Source organism: Thalassophryne amazonica, chromosome 4 (genome assembly GCF_902500255.1).
Source record: "Thalassophryne amazonica chromosome 4, fThaAma1.1, whole genome shotgun sequence".
NCBI lineage: Eukaryota > Metazoa > Chordata > Actinopteri > Batrachoidiformes > Batrachoididae > Thalassophryne > Thalassophryne amazonica.
Genome location: NC_047106.1, coordinates 134,319,858 through 134,336,200, shown reverse-complemented (window position 1 = coordinate 134,336,200; position 16,343 = coordinate 134,319,858). Strand labels below are relative to the sequence as shown.

General features: G+C 42.0%; 1 protein-coding gene across 2 annotated transcripts in view; it reads right to left on the bottom strand.

Annotated features, from left to right (window-relative positions):
• Positions 1-16,343, bottom strand: part of LOC117508791 (galectin-9-like) — an 83,361-nt gene that overhangs the window by 56,798 nt on the left and 10,220 nt on the right. For both annotated transcript variants that reach the window (XM_034168621.1, XM_034168622.1), the window contains exon 4: positions 8,257-8,376. In XM_034168621.1, the coding sequence (XP_034024512.1) occupies positions 8,257-8,376 (120 nt within the window). The remainder of the gene's footprint in view (positions 1-8,256; positions 8,377-16,343) is intronic.

Sequence of the window (16,343 nt, the reverse complement as noted above, 5' to 3'; positions counted from 1 at the left end):
ATTATTTAGAGGGCTGTGCCTTCCTGGCTACAGTCAAAGGAATTTCCACAACCTCTTTTCTCATAATAGCAGGATAATACCTGCCCAGAGCCACCCTTAGAACTTTGCTTGCAAATGTGTCATCATTTCAGCTGCGAGTGGCGTTCGTCATCTGTGAGAGTGCCGCGCAGCATCTGCATACAAATCAGTAAGATCCTTGCACCTGTGAAAACCACACTCAACAGTTGCAACAGTGCCATGTGGCATTCCAGTGGCACTCACACAATATACAGTATGTGTGAGGACATTTTCTCTGGGAGTCCTTGTGATATTCAGCCCACATTTGGACGACGTGCTAAGATGTCATTAGTACCAATTCAGGGAGATGCCAACTGAGAATCTGCTGCTGATTCATGTATTTTGTTCCAAATTCACGTCTCCAGCTACTGTCCAACAGTCACAGCCCACTGACATACCACCTTTACTATTTTTTATATCATCCCACTACTGTGGTCACACACAAAACCCTGATTTGTATTTCAGAAATGTATTTTCCTGCTTTTCCTCTCGAAATGTTTTTTCCTGCTTTTCCTCTCAGTTGCCATGATAAGTTCACGTTTGAAGCGTCACGTGTATGTTTTCACGTGTTCTGCATTGATCATTTGTGGTTGAATGTGGGCGTGCAGTGGGCAGGACATGAGGCACATCCATGTGCACACAAGCCAAAGTAGTGTGTGACTTATTTATAAAGATGATTTTCCTTGCAGGTGTGCAAATGAACAGTTTGTTCACACACTGGTGTTGCCTTTTGTTTCAACAATTTTCATTGTTACGCAGATGATACCCAGCTTTATCTATCCATGAAGCCAGAGGACACACACCAATTAGCTAAACTGCAGGATTGTCTTACAGACATAAAGACATGGATGACCTCTAATTTCCTGCTTTTAAACTCAGATAAAACTGAAGTTATTGTACTTGGCCCCACAAATCTTAGAAACATGGTGTCTAACCAGATCCTTACTCTGGATGGCATTACCCTGACCTCTAGTAATACTGTGAGAAATCTTGGAGTAATTTTGATCAGGATATGTCATTCAATGCGCATATTAAACAAATATGTAGGACTGCTTTTTTGCATTTACGCAATATCTCTAAAATTAGAAAGGTCTTGTCTCAGAGTGATGCTGAAAAACTAATTCATGCATTTATTTCCTCTAGGCTGGACTATTGTAATTCATTATTATCAGGTTGTCCTAAAAGTTCCCTGAAAAGCCTTCAGTTAATTCAAAATGCTGCAGCTAGAGTACTGACAGGGACTAGAAGGAGAGAGCATATCTCACCCATATTGGCTTCTCTTCATTGGCTTCCTGTTAATTCTAGAATTTTCTTCTTCTTACTTATAAGGTTTTGAATAATCAGGTCCCATCTTATCTTATGGACCTCATAGTACCATATCACCCCAATAGAGCGCTTCGCTCTCAGACTGCAGGCTTACTTGTAGTTCCTAGGGTTTGTAAAAGTAGAATGGGAGGCAGAGCCTTCAGCTTTCAGGCTCCTCTCCTCTGGAACCAGCTCCCAATTCAGATCAGGGAGACAGACACCCTCTCTACTTTTAAGATTAGGCTTAAAACTTTCCTTTTTGCTAAAGCTTATAGTTAGGGCTGGATCAGGTGACCCTGAACCATCCCTTAGTTATGCTGCTATAGACCTAGACTGCTGGGGGGTTCCCATGATGCACTGAGTGTTTCTTTCTCTTTTTGCTCTGTATGCACCACTCTGCATTTAATCATTAGTGATCGATCTCTGCTCCCCTCCACAGCATGTCTTTTTCCTGGTTCTCTCCCTCAGCCCCAACCAGTCCCAGCAGAGGACTGCCCCTCCCTGAGCCTGGTTCTGCTGGAGGTTTCTTCCTGTTAAAAGGGAGTTTTTCCTTCCCACTGTCACCAAGTGCTTGCTCACAGGGGGTCGTTTTGACCGTTGGGGTTTTTCCGTAATTATTGTATGGCCTTGCCTTACAATATAAAGCGCCTTGGGGCAACTGTTTGTTGTGATTTGGCGCTATACAAATAAAATTGATTTGATTTCTACCTATATATTTTTTAGGAATCCTATGCAATGTTTTTATAAATGAGGCCCCTGAAAATTTGTATAGTATGATCTCTTTAACCCTCTGGGGTCCGAGGGCATTTTTTGGACAGTTCACTCGCCTGGCATAAATGTTTTATTATTGCTGTTAAAGTGGATATGGCACCTTAAAAAAAATAGGTAAAACTGATATAAATATCAGAGTAGTAAACATACAGTGTAGTAAGTTGAAAGTGGTTTTACTCATTATCACTGAGAAAGAAATTTTGTACAGCTTCTCAAAAGTATGTTTCTTGGAAAGCACGATGGCAGCATTCCATCAACGGTCACGTGATGCCATGATGTCACAGCCTGTAGAGGCCCATCTTTGTCTGTTCGACTGAAAACAAGAACAGATAGGCCTCAGCATGGACAGTGACTGACTCCTCTTCAAGTGTGGATTGTTTCTGTGAGGAAATCAAGACTGACTCGGATCCTGAGGATGTCGCAGCTGTGATTAGACCCTACAGATTCGAGTCGTATCTTTTGGACCAACATTCAAACCAGGAGCATTCTGACAGCCAAAATCGTGCCGACGGTGCTTATGGCGGAGCCGAAGTAGAGGCAAGAGACATGCCAATTCCGATGGATTTTGAAAGGCTGCAGAATATGGAATGGTAAGGGAGGCTTTGATTTTTGTTGCTGCTGTTAATTACCTAATTATAATAATATATTGCCGCATAGCGACCGGTTCACTACACTGCTCCGCAAACATACATGTATTTTTCGTGCTCCCGTGACGGAAATGAGTCAAATTTTCGTGACAGGTTTTTTTTTTTTACTCACTATTCCTAACCCTACACCCCCCCCATACACTTTTAATTACGTGCAGCCATCATGGAGTGAATTAGAATGAATTTGTGCTGCCGTGACGAAAATGAGGCGCTTTTCCTCACAATAAGATTGATGTATATTTCATGCTGCTGAATCACATCTTGCCGTGAGACTGGGTTGTGGATATTATGGTTCCAAGCAGGCATGCACATGTGACAAGACAGCACAAGACATGTGAAAATGTTTGCCACTGTCTCACTTAGACGAAGATTTGCGGTATGGAATTGCACCATGCACTGCGAAAGAACGCATTTGAATCCTAGTGCTCGAGACATACAAAATTCTACAAACCCACCTCCAATCTCTGCCGTTTCTCTAATGTAGCAGATTTTCTACGCTTCATAGGCTTTGCCGTGGACATCGATGTGCCGCGGGGAAAGATGCTTGGAACAGCCTCCAGCAACAAAACCTTCTTGTGACGTACATTTATCCCAAACTGCTCCTTCAAAGCTGGGACGGCGTCGAAACATCCATCTTCAAAATGTGCACAGCACAACAAAGAATACACGGTCGGCCTCCATAGCGTCCCCTTCATCAGACCTGATCTTGTATGACGAACTTGCTGAACCCACTTTTCGCGGAGATTTTCATCCTGTGGAAACTTGAAAAGGCTAAAACCTTTTGCCCTTGTGTTTGTGCAATATGCTGCGACACACTGGTCAGGCACATCGACAAACAAGTCCCTGAGAGCTGTGTTTAATCAAAGTTTCTGCCGCTAAAAAAAGTGTAAACAACAGCCACCAAGCGTGCAAGCCGATATGGTCTACAGACAGTGAGATATTTCCGGTTTCGTGCTTAGCGGGAAGCTGGTCACGGGGCGCACAGATTTTTCAGTGGCGGGACGTTCAGTTGCCGTATATAATGGGAGAACTGCGTCCACTTTCCCAAAACGCTTAGGTTGACTGTATTATATAACCTTTGTTACATGTAATAAGACTATGTTGTCTTTAAGTGTCATATCCACTTTAACAGCTCTCCCTGCATCCCACAATCAAGTTTTATGTCTCTTTTTTCAGGACAACCTGCACTTTCAGAATATATATGCCATAGTTGTGTTTTAGAAGTGTAATAAAGTTTTACAATTAGAAATAAGAAAGGAAAAAGTAAAGCGGAAAATAATTTTACACACACATTTAGTCAAAACACACAGTAAACTATAATACAACACTGTTTGACACTTTATAAAGGTAATCTGGGCTCTTGTGTGAAAGACTGTACAACAAAAAGATTCAAACAATAAACACAAATGCACATTTTGAACAATATATACAAAATGGTCTATGTGTTTCGTTTGTCTTCATCTCAAAGCAATTTCTATCTGCTATTACACAAAGGTCACATCACAAACTTCTACTTCTACTGTGTTTTTCTACTTTTCTCTCAAAAATTCTTGAAAGGGTAGTTGCAAAACAGCTAACTGATCATCTGCAGAGGAATGGTCTATTTGAAGAGTTTCAGTCAGGTTTTAGAATTCATCCTAGTACAGAAACAGCATTAGTGAAGGTTACAAATGATCTTCTTATGGCCTCGGACAGTGGACTCATCTCTGTGCTTGTTCTGTTAGACCTCAGTGCTGCTTTTGATACTGTTGACCATAAAATTTTATTACAGAGATTAGAGCATGCCATAGGTATTAAAGGCACTGCGCTGCGGTGGTTTGAATCATATTTGTCTAATAGATTACAATTTGTTCATGTAAATGGGGAATCTTCTTCACAGACTAAAGTTAATTATGGAGTTCCACAAGGTTCTGTGCTAGGACCAATTTTATTCACTTTATACATGCTTCCCTTAGGCAGTATTATTAGACGGCATTGCTTAAATTTTCATTGTTACGCAGATGATACCCAGCTTTATCTATCCATGAAGCCAGAGGACACACACCAATTAGCTAAACTGCAGGATTGTCTTACAGACATAAAGACATGGATGACCTCTAATTTCCTGCTTTTAAACTCAGATAAAACTGAAGTTATTGTACTTGGCCCCACAAATCTTAGAAACATGGTGTCTAACCAGATCCTTACTCTGGATGGCATTACCCTGACCTCTAGTAATACTGTGAGAAATCTTGGAGTCATTTTTGATCAGGATATGTCATTCAAAGCGCATATTAAACAAATATGTAGGACTGCTTTTTTGCATTTACGCAATATCTCTAAAATCAGAAAGGTGTTGTCTCAGAGTGATGCTGAAAAACTAATTCATGCATTTATTTCCTCTAGGCTGGACGATTGTAATTCATTATTATCAGGCTGTCCTAAAAGTTCCCTAAAAAGCCTTCAGTTAATTCAAAATGCTGCAGCTAGAGTACTGACGGGGACTAGAAGGAGAGAGCATATCTCACCCATATTGGCCTCTCTTCATTGGCTTCCTGTTAATTCTAGAATAGAATTTAAAATTCTTCTTCTTACTTATAAGGTTTTGAATAATCAGGTCCCATCTTATCTTAGGGACCTCGTAGTACCATATCACCCCAATAGAGCGCTTCGCTCTCAGACTGCAGGCTTACTTGTAGTTCCTAGGGTTTGTAAGAGTAGAATGGGAGGCAGAGCCTTCAGCTTTCAGGCTCCTCTCCTGTGGAACCAGCTCCCAATTCAGATCAGGGAGACAGACACCCTCTCTACTTTTAAGATTAGGCTTAAAACTTTCCTTTTTGCTAAAGCTTATAGTTAGGGCTGGATCAGGTGACCCTGAACCATCCCTTAGTTATGCTGCTATAGACGTAGACTGCTGGGGGGTTCCCATGATGCACTGTTTCTTTCTCTTTTTGCTCTGTATGCACCACTCTGCATTTAATCATTAGTGATCGATCTCTGCTCCCCTCCACAGCATGTCTTTTTCCTGGTTCTCTCCCTCAGCCCCAACCAGTCCCAGCAGAAGACTGCCCCTCCCTGAGCCTGGTTCTGCTGGAGGTTTCTTCCTGTTAAAAGGGAGTTTTCCTTCCCACTGTTGCCAAGTGCTTGCTCACAGGGGGTCGTTTTGACCTTTGGGGTTTTTACGTAATTATTGTATGGCCTTGCCTTACAATATAAAGCGCCTTGGGGCAACTGTTTGTTGTGATTTGGCGCTATATAAAAAAATTGATTGATTGATTTTGGAGTGTTCTGTCCTGCTCTGAAAGCAGCTTTGACACTTTGGCCCATTTACACTCTGAGGAGTGGCCCCTCCCTCCTTGCTCCATTGATATGGTAAACAGTGCTTTACGCCAGAGTGAGAGAACTTGACACAGGCTTATTCAATAACTTTCACAGGTAATGAGGAGTGGAGCATCTCTACAATTCACACAATCTGTGTTTGAGCATGTAAGCTTGTCATCAGAGTCCCTCCGTCTGCTCACTTTCACTGAGCGCTGTGCGTAATGGCGCAGGGAGCAAACAGCCAGATGGCTATTCAAACGGGCCAACTAGTAACACATCACTGCTAAAAAAACAATCTTTGGTTTATCACGAGATTTAAATCTGCCCTACGACTGAATTTTGGAAAACCATGTGACGGTGAACCAATTCCAATTGGACACTCATATTGCACACGTCCTCACACAGCTTCTATGAGGAGTACAAAGATGGCCGACGGCTGGCTTGAAAGTCTGCGGAGTTAACTTTTCAGCAAAATAAAAAAGTAAGTTTCTACAACCCCTGGCAAAAATTATGGAATCACCGGCCTCGGAGGATGTTCATTCAGTTGTTTAATTTTGTAGAAAAAAAGCAGATCACAGACATGACACAAAACTAAAGTCATTTCAAAGCTTTGCAGGTTGGAGCCTTGTCATGGACCATTTTCTTCAACTTCCACCAAAGATTTTCAATTGGATTAAAATCCGGACTATTTGCAGGACATGACATTGACCCTATGAGTATTTTTGCAAGGAATGTTTTCACAGTTTTTGCTCTATGGCAAGATGCATTATCATCTTGAAAAATGACTTCATCATCCCCAAACATCCTTTCAATTGATGGGATAAGAAAAGTGTCCAAAATATCAACGTAAACTTGTGCATTTATTGATGATGTAATGACAGCCATCTCCCCAGTACCTTTACCTGACATGCAGCCCCATATCATCAATGACTGTGGAAATTTACATGTTCTCTTCAGGCAGTCATCTTTATAAATCTCACTGGAACGGCACCAAACAAAAGTTCTAGCATCATCACCTTGCCCAATGCAGATTCGAGATTCATCAGTGAATATGACTTTCATCCAGTCATCCACAGTCCATGATTGCTTTTCCTTAGCCCATTGTAACCTTGTTTTTTCTGTTTAGGTGTTAATGATGGCTTTCGTTTAGCTTTTCTGTATGTAAATCCCATTTCCTTTAGGCGGTTTCTTACAGTTCGGTCACAGACGTTGACTCCAGTTTCCTCCCATTCGTTCCTCATTTGTTTTGTTGTGCATTTTCAATTTTTGAGACATACTGCTTTAAGTTTTCTGTCTTGACGCTTTGATGTCTTCCTTGGTCTACCAGTATGTTTGCCTTTAACAACCTTCCCATGTTGTTTGTATTTGGTCCAGAGTTTAGACACAGCTGACTGTGAACAACCAACATCTTTTGCAACTTGCGTGATGATTTACCCTCTTTTAAGAGTTTGATAATCCTCTCCTTTGTTTCAATTCACATCTCTCGTGTTGAAGCCATGATTCATGTCAGTCCACTTGGTGCAACAGCTCTCCAAGGTGTGATCACTCCTTTTTAGATGCAGACTAACGAGTAGATCTGATTTGATGCAGGTGTTAGTTTTGGGGATGAAAATTTACAGGGTGATTCCATAATTTTTTCCTCAGAATTGAGTGAGTCCATATTTTTTCCCTCTGCTTGGTCTAAAAAAGTAACCGTTACTGACTGCCACAATTTTTTTTTCCTGATTTCTTATAGTGTTTCTTAAAGCCAGAAAGTTGCCATTTGAAATGACTTTAGGTTTGTGTCATGTCTGTGATCTGCTTTTTTTCTACAAAATTAAACAACTGAATGAACATCCTCCGAGGCCGGTGATTCCATAATTTTTGCCAGGGGTTGTATCTCATATCATTAAAAAGTTATTTATAATTTAGTAAAGCTTGGTCTCAGCCGTCGTATACAACGGCGTCGGCCCCACAGGGTTAAAGATGCTCATAACCAAACTGTAGCGAGAGGTGTGTGAAAGTCATCAGGTCCCAGGATGAAGGTGGCGAGCACGTTATGATTCATTTATTTTAGCTTGTGGTATCACCGCTGACATATTAATGTGGGATTATTGTGTCAGTATCAGATTTATCAAACCACATTGAAGTTGTTCATCTGTTTGTCATCTTTGTAGGACTTTGCTGTGGTACTCACAGTGGGATTCTGGAAGGCAATGGTGGAAACCTCAACCTTCCCACGCACTGCGATGGTGTCCACTTGGTTAAACGGGATCCGGTGTCTGTACTCCATGAAGTGACAGCCGTTGATTGTCAGCTGAAGACAGGAAACAGGATTTGTCAGATTTCAAACTTTCCGCTGTGATGAAGATGGATCCACTCAAACCTCCTCACATTCACAGTGTCAGAGATGTGACAAGAGCAGATCTTCAGCACTTTCAGCTGTATGACCTTTACACCCAAATTCACAAAATACAATAAATGGGGACAAACCAGAGACCTTTCCTTCAATATAATTCTAAAATCATTCAAACACAGACACGTTTCACCTACTCACAAGTGTTTTAAACATCTTTTCTTTAATACCCTCAATGTCAACTTGGAGCATCAAATAAAACCAAATGATGTGAATATATCGATCTTACAATTTCTCCTTGTGGGACAAAGCCAAAAATGCTTTAAAAGTAACATCATCATCACCAAATTGAGCGTTTCAGGACTTCATATTGGTCCCAAATAGAAACCCTGATCTTAGTATTTTTTTTATTTTTTATTTTTTTTTTTTGCTTTTTCTCATCATAAAACGTACATAATTAGCCTCAAATAATCCCTTATAGAGGCCAACGTTACTCCTCAAGCAGACGCTTAGTTCTTGGGATCTCGTGTGGGGAACGTGACATAGTACAGAATAATGAATGTTTATAAGTGCAATGGTTAGGGGTCTTTCATATATAATACGATTGAGGCAGAATGGCGCACCAAGGAGGAGTCAAATGGCACTTGTGGGAAATCGGAGCCACACTCGAATGCCTCATACAGCAGTCACCACATTCATTCAGGCACAGCACATGCACTCTATATTCACGTGCCGCTCATGCCGGAAACCCATTTGAACGGCGGGCAAGATGAAGTCGCACTGCCATCTGTTCATGTTCAGAGCAATTGAACAGCATATTGTACGCAGGTCAGATGTATTGTGCCGCAGCCGAGCAGCTGCACAAAATCACTAGCCATGTCGAACCGTAGCTGAATAATGGCATCGAGGCAGCCTTCACACCAGCGGCCGAAAGTCATCGAATGTTGTGAAAGTGGCCATTCGACAGCGAACAGCCCCACATTTCCTTAAGAGCCTTCCTGCTCTTGCTTGCCTCTACTGGTGGTTGGCTCTCACTGCGGTATTGTATCACTTCCTGTTCCGGAGCACAGCGGTGTTTTGCTGTATCTGTTAGCTGTTTAATCTGCGCAGTTAGATTGATCTAGTTAACTAGATAACGATTTGTTTCACAGTGTAATCTTCACGTGCCTTAACTAAAGCACTCCCTCTGCTGAATCACCTCTAAATTATTTACACATTATTCACTTTAAACACTGTGTTTTTAGGAATCCGCTAGCTTAGCGCAGCTACTAGCTCTTAGCCGATTTAGCATGGCGGCTTCTCCTGTCTCTCCTGCACTTCTCTGCTCTCGGTGTGAAATGTTTAGTTATTCCTCGGCCTCCTTTAGCAGTAATGGTACTTGTAATAAGTGTAGCTTATTCGTAGCTTTGGAGGCCAGGCTGGGCGAATTGGAGACTCGGCTCCGCACCATGGAAAATTCTACAGCTAGCCAGGCCCCTGTAGTCGGTGCGGACCAAGGTAGCTTAGCCGCCGTTAGTTCCCTTCCAGCAGATCCCGAGCAGCCGGGAAAGCAGGCCGACTGGGTGACTGTGAGGAGGAAGCGTAGCCCTAAACAGAAGCCCCGTGTACACCGCCAACCCATTCACATTTCCCCACTCGGCGACACACCCGCCGAGGATCAAACTCTGGTTATTGGCAACTCTGTTTTGAGAAATGTGAAGTTAGCGACACCAGCAACCATAGTCAATTGTCTTCCGGGGGCCAGAGCAGGCAACACTGGAGGAAATTTTAAACTGCTGGCTAAGGCTAAGTGTAAATTTGGTAAGATTGTAATTCACGTCGGCAGTAATGACACCCGGTTACGCCAATCGGAGGTCACTAAAATTAAGATTGAATCGGTGTGTAACTTTGCAAAAACAATGTCGGACTCTGTAGTTTTCTCTGGGCCCCTCCCCAATCGGACCGGGAGTGACATGTTTAGCCGCATGTTCTCCTTGAATTTGAGTGTGTGCTTCCCCCTCACCCCCAGCAATTCTGCCAGTGTGTCATGTGTCTCCCCCCCAAACTGCAATCCAACAATGTGGCAGTGCAGCAGAGGTGGAAAATGCTCCAACAGTGGCCGGAGTGCAGTGCAATCGCTGTCCAGTGCAGTGTGCACATCTGGACGGCCTGTCATGTCCATGACTGAACATCATGTATCACATTCTCTCCCATTACACAAACTGGGACATTATGATCCTTTCAGCTGCTCGCAGCTGCGTGCCCACACGAGCTGATGAATGTGACAGGCTTGTGCACACAGCTGACCAGCATGTCGGTGCTGTGGAACGCCCAACATGTCATATTCTGCATGTCCCTCTGGAAGTGGGATCACCACGCAACAGTTCACACATGCCGGCACTACAGTTACAAATAAAAAATGCTCAGTCTGTGGCCATGGAGGGGACAGCCACGTGACACGCGGTCGCAACGTGGGGCTTTGAGTGACGGTGAGTGTGTCACTCAGATCATGTCAGCGAAGGCTCACCGACGCTGTCAGATGATAACAGGCATGCTGACAGGCGAAAGTGCGAGTGACAGTGATGTGTTCAATTAAAAGAAACAGTGGTAAAATAAAAACATACAAGCAATAAGGAGCTCATTCATGTGTGATGGCTTTGCTTCACTCTACAGATAAGGGGGTGTGTCCAGCTCAGACTTACTCTAGCAGCTGACACTGAAAGGGTGAACACAATGTGTTGAATTACAACAAAGAACAATAAAGAATTATAATAAAACAATGATCAGCATGTTATGAGAGCTCAGACACGCATGTGTATTGCTGTGGCATGTTATGAGTTGATGGCAGATATGTGTTCTGCCACTGTGACTTGCACCGAACAGGGAGGCATGTCACAGATGACCCTCAGCAGTTCAGCTCTGTGCCAACGCTGCTCACAGCTGGAGAACACATATCTTGCCATGAGGACCACCACTCTGAACAGTTCACTGCGAGGCATACGTGTCAGCACGCTTTCCTGAGGTGGTACTACATAAAAACACATAACGCCGTCAGCACCACTTCACTGCATGCGCTGGACAAGCTGGTTGATGTGTTCACAATCATTCAATCATGTCAGTTAATCAATTCCTCAGTGGAGGTCAGGGAGGTGTATTGTCTGCTCTTTATACCAGTGATGAAATATTTTACCAGACAAAATGCAATCCATTTGAGCAGTCATTTCCAACACAGACTGTCTCATCATAAGGCATCAATTACACATCATAAGAATAATGAGGGGAACTTTATTAATCCTGAAGGAAACTGTTTGGCCAGAGTGCCGAAACAGTCACAGTAAATTGTATTTTTTTGTTCTTTATTTTATTACAGTCAGAACAGAATCAGATTGTCTTACATTTACACGGTACATTAATTATTCTTATAATGTTCTGTGCTCTCTCATGAACTTAGACATTTTGTTTGATTTATGTACATTTGTACATCTAAGTCCTTCCGTTGCATGTGCATGATGTGGTCTCACACCTCTAACATGCTCACACTGTGTTCGTGCGCACACACGAGCATGCATGAAACCGTTGCCTGTCCAACCATGTGTCCCTCCAGACAGCAGGTGGAAATTTTCACGGCTCCCCAATTTGTTTGTTTTGTTTTTTTCACATTTTTTCGGCCGGTTCCTGCTTCTTTCGCCCAACTTTGTGTTATGTGTGAAGGGGCCATAAGAATATTTCATGGAGATGAAAGATGAAATGTTCCATTCAACGAGGCTCTTTCCATTAAACGAATGAAAAAACATTAATTGTTTGTTTTATATAACACCTATTAATTTATAAACAAGAGAAAAGGGACTTACATTTTGGTGTGCATCACTGGTCCTTTGATGCCAAGAGGTTCCAAACAGTCCAACACAAATCGTAAATAGCAGTGGGGGCGGAGTTAGCCTATTTTTAGGGGTACTCAACAAAAATATAAACGCAACACTTTTGGTTTTGCTCCCATTTTGTATGAGATGAACTCAAAGATCTAAAACTTTTTCCACATACACAGTATCACCATTTCCCTCAAATATTGTTCACAAACCAGTCTAAATCTGTGATAGTGAGCACTTCTCCTTTGCTGAGATAATCCATCCCACCTCACAGGTGTGCCATACCAAGATGCTGATTAGACACCATGATTAGTGCACAGGTGTGCCTTAGACTGTCCACAATAAAAGGCCACTCTGAAAGGTGCAGTTTTGTTTTATTGGGGGGGATACCAGTCAGTATCTGGTGTGACCACCATCTGCCTCATGCAGTGCAACACATCTCCTTCGCATAGAGTTGATCAAGTTGTCAATTGTGGCCTGTGGAATGTTGGTCCACTCCTCTTCAATGGCTGTGCGAAGTTGCGACGACGAACTGGAGTCAGGTCGAGACCCCGATGAGGACGACGAGCATGCAGATGAGCTTCCCTGAGACAGTTTCTGACAGTTTGTGCAGAAATTCTTTGGTTATGCAAACCGATTGTTTCAGCAGCTGTCCGAGTGGCTGGTCTCAGACGATCTTGGAGGTGAACATGCTGGATGTGGAGGTCCTGGGCTGGTGTGGTTACACGTGGTCTGCGGTTGTGAGGCTGGTTGGATGTACTGCCAAATTCTCTGAAACGCCTTTGGAGACGGCTTATGGTAGAGAAATGAACATTCAATACACGAGCAACAGCTCTGGTTGACATTCCTGCTGTCAGCATGCCAACTGCACGCTCCCTCAAATCTTGCGACATCTGTGGCATTGTGCTGTGTGATAAAACTGCACCTTTCAGAGTGGCCTTTTATTGTGGGCAGTCTGAGGCACACCTGTGCACTAATCATGGTGTCTAATCAGCATCTTGGTATGGCACACCTGTGAGGTGGGATGGATTATCTCAGCAAAGGAGAAGTGCTTACTATCACAGATTTAGACTGGTTTGTGAACAATATTTGAGGGAAATGGTGATATTGTGTATGTGGAGAAAGTTTTAGGTCTTTGAGTTCATCTCATACAAAATGGGAGCAAAACCAAAAGTGTTGCGTTTATATTTTTGTTGAGTATATATGCTTCTATACTACAATTTTTTTTAAACAACCTATTTCAAGCATTATGCCAAAATATGTATTACAAGAATACAGTAATTTGATCATCTCCCCTTCTTGGGCAAATTGTTCAATCTACGAAGCGCGCCGACATTCATCTCTCTCTCTCAATCCGCAACTGTGTCTGCTCTGGCATGTGTTTGTGTCGCGTGGTGCTGCTGTGGGTGGCACTAATTTAGCAGAGGCGCTGGCCCATGAGCGCTGGTGGTAACCTAGCGCAGCCACGCTGTCAAGTGATTGCCAGGCGACTGTCACATTTGCGAGGTATTTATTCACAGTTTATGTCTCTCAATATGAAGAGCAAGTGCAACTTTCTGAAAAGTGCTTATTTTACTCACCTAGCTAGCTATCGCAAAACACAGTATATTGATTTACAAATTAGTGCGCACTGTGCGTGGTCAAATGCAAGATTGATTCAGTGTTGTCTTTTTTTTTTCTCAACTAAATCCTCTTGTCAGCTACTAAATGGTGCTGCCCTTCGATCTGTGTAGCTTCCGTTAACAAATCACTCTCCTACATCAAATACCATGTACACAGATCTGACCTTAAATGCTTAGTTAAGGTCCCTAACTAAGCATTTCAGAATTAAGACAGTAAACTTTACCACAAAGTTTACTGCACAGCATGATAATAAGTGAATAATTTAAATTCCTGCTAAAAAGGCATAGATAATAAAACTCATTTTGTATTTTTATTTGTTGGCAGTAAAAGGCAAACCAAGCCTGCAGTGCAGTGATGGATATCAGAGCATTTTTTTCAAAAGCAAAAAAAGCTTCAGGTGAGGTTTGTGCGCTCTATAGACCTTATGTGATAGTAGATATGAACATTGAGAATAGCAAAGGATGGAAAGTGAAGCTCAGAGTAAATTGAATATGTGTATCAGACTGTGGAGGTGTCTTACTTGTGTTACTGGTGTTTTGGTATGAATTCTGATTTTTAAGTAACACATTTTTATTTTTCTTACTTTTAAGGACTTCATTAGATCTTGTCTGTCCTTTATATGCTTTGCTGTTAATTCAATAAATAATTCATATTCATATATTTCTTATCCTGAACCCATTTATGTGCAGTATACCATCTGTGTTCTCCATCCAGCCTTATACTGGAGTGCTGCTGTAGCTGTGCTAAACCAGGTCCTCCTGCACACGGCACTAAACCTCACTGATCATAACAACTGCAACTACTGTATTTTTATGACTTACAATGTGGATGTGCGTGCTGCCAGAAAAAAACGAGACATCAATCAGTTTGTAGAATAAATAAATGAATAGCCAAAACTAAAAACACAGTCTAAGTAATGCCTAAAACTGTCTAAATGTAATTGAAAAGTGATACCAGGGTGAGTGTTCTGTACTAACAGTAGAATGGGAGGCAGAGCCTTCAGCTTTCAGGCTCCTCTCCTCTGGAACAAGCTCCCAATTCGGATCAGGGAGACAGACACCCTCTCTACTTTTAAGATTAGGCTTAAAACTTTCCTTTTTGCTAAAGCTTATAGTTAGGGCTGGATCAGGTGACCCTGAACCATCCCTTAGTTATGCTGCTATAGACTTAGACTGCTGGGGGGTTCCCATGATGCACTGAGTGTTTCTTTCTCTTTTTGCTCTGTATGCACCACTCTGCATTTAATCATTAGTGATTGATCTCTGCTCTCTTCCACAGCATGTCTTTTTCCTGGTTCTCTCCCTCAGCCCCAACCAGTCCCAGCAGAAGACTGCCCCTCCCTGAGTCTGGTTCTGCTGGAGGTTTCTTCCTGTTAAAAGGGAGTTTTCCTTCCCACTGTTGCCAAGTGCTTGCTCACAGGGGGTCGTTTTGACCGTTGGGGTTTTTCTGTAATTAATGTATGGCTTTGCCTTACAATATAAAGCGCCTTGGGGCAACTGTTTGTTGTGATTTGGCGCTATATAAATAAAATTGATTTGATTTGATTTTACTAAGTACTATGACATAATAATCTGTTAAGATGAAATAAAAAAAATCTTCAATAACTATAGGCTCATACGACTAATATAAAAAGAAGGACAATATACTTTACTCAGCCTCTGAATATTTCAGACCTGCTCCTAAGTTGCAATTACTATTTGTCCTCACCACATTAGGAGATTAAATTGTTATATAAACTGCACCAGAATGCAGGAATTTTATGTATGGGCCGTTATCCATTGCTAATATACGGTTTGTTTGTTTTTTCATTTTGACAATGAATGCAGCTTTTACAAGAAATTGTTTTCACTCTGAAATCATGGGAAATTGTATTTCTGGACATCTAGATTTTAAAATTTTTTAAAATGTGCTAAGCACCCCTAAAACTGAAAGTCTAAAATCGCCTCTGAATAGCAGTCCAATCCAATCCAAAACTGTTCTCAGTCAACTTGCAAAAACAGTCATCGTTCAAAAACAATACCGATGATGTAGTCCATAGCTGATGCCATGCACTGCCTTCTGTGTATTTTTGACTGCTGTCTGCTTTTCTCAGTTCAGCAAAATTCCCAATAGAAATTTGTTGAGCTCTTCAAAACCCAAAACTTTATATTTTTTATGTTCCGGAACAAAGCAGCTATTTTAAAATAATGGTAACTGGTTAATATGATTGCTTTTTTCGTTCTTGGAGAGGTTTCAGTTTACAATGACCTGGTGAGGCTCACTTCCTGTTGTTCCACTTATTTTGGTTGCTGTTGGCAGGACAAAGTGTGAGCGTCCTGTGTTTCATGTTGAGAAACGCACCCAGAGCAGACAAACACTGAGGGACTTCGTTAGAAACACTGATTTTATTGGCATTATTATGCTTATTGAATTTTTATGGACTTTATTTTCAAGACAATGAATGCCTGAATGGAGTGCTGT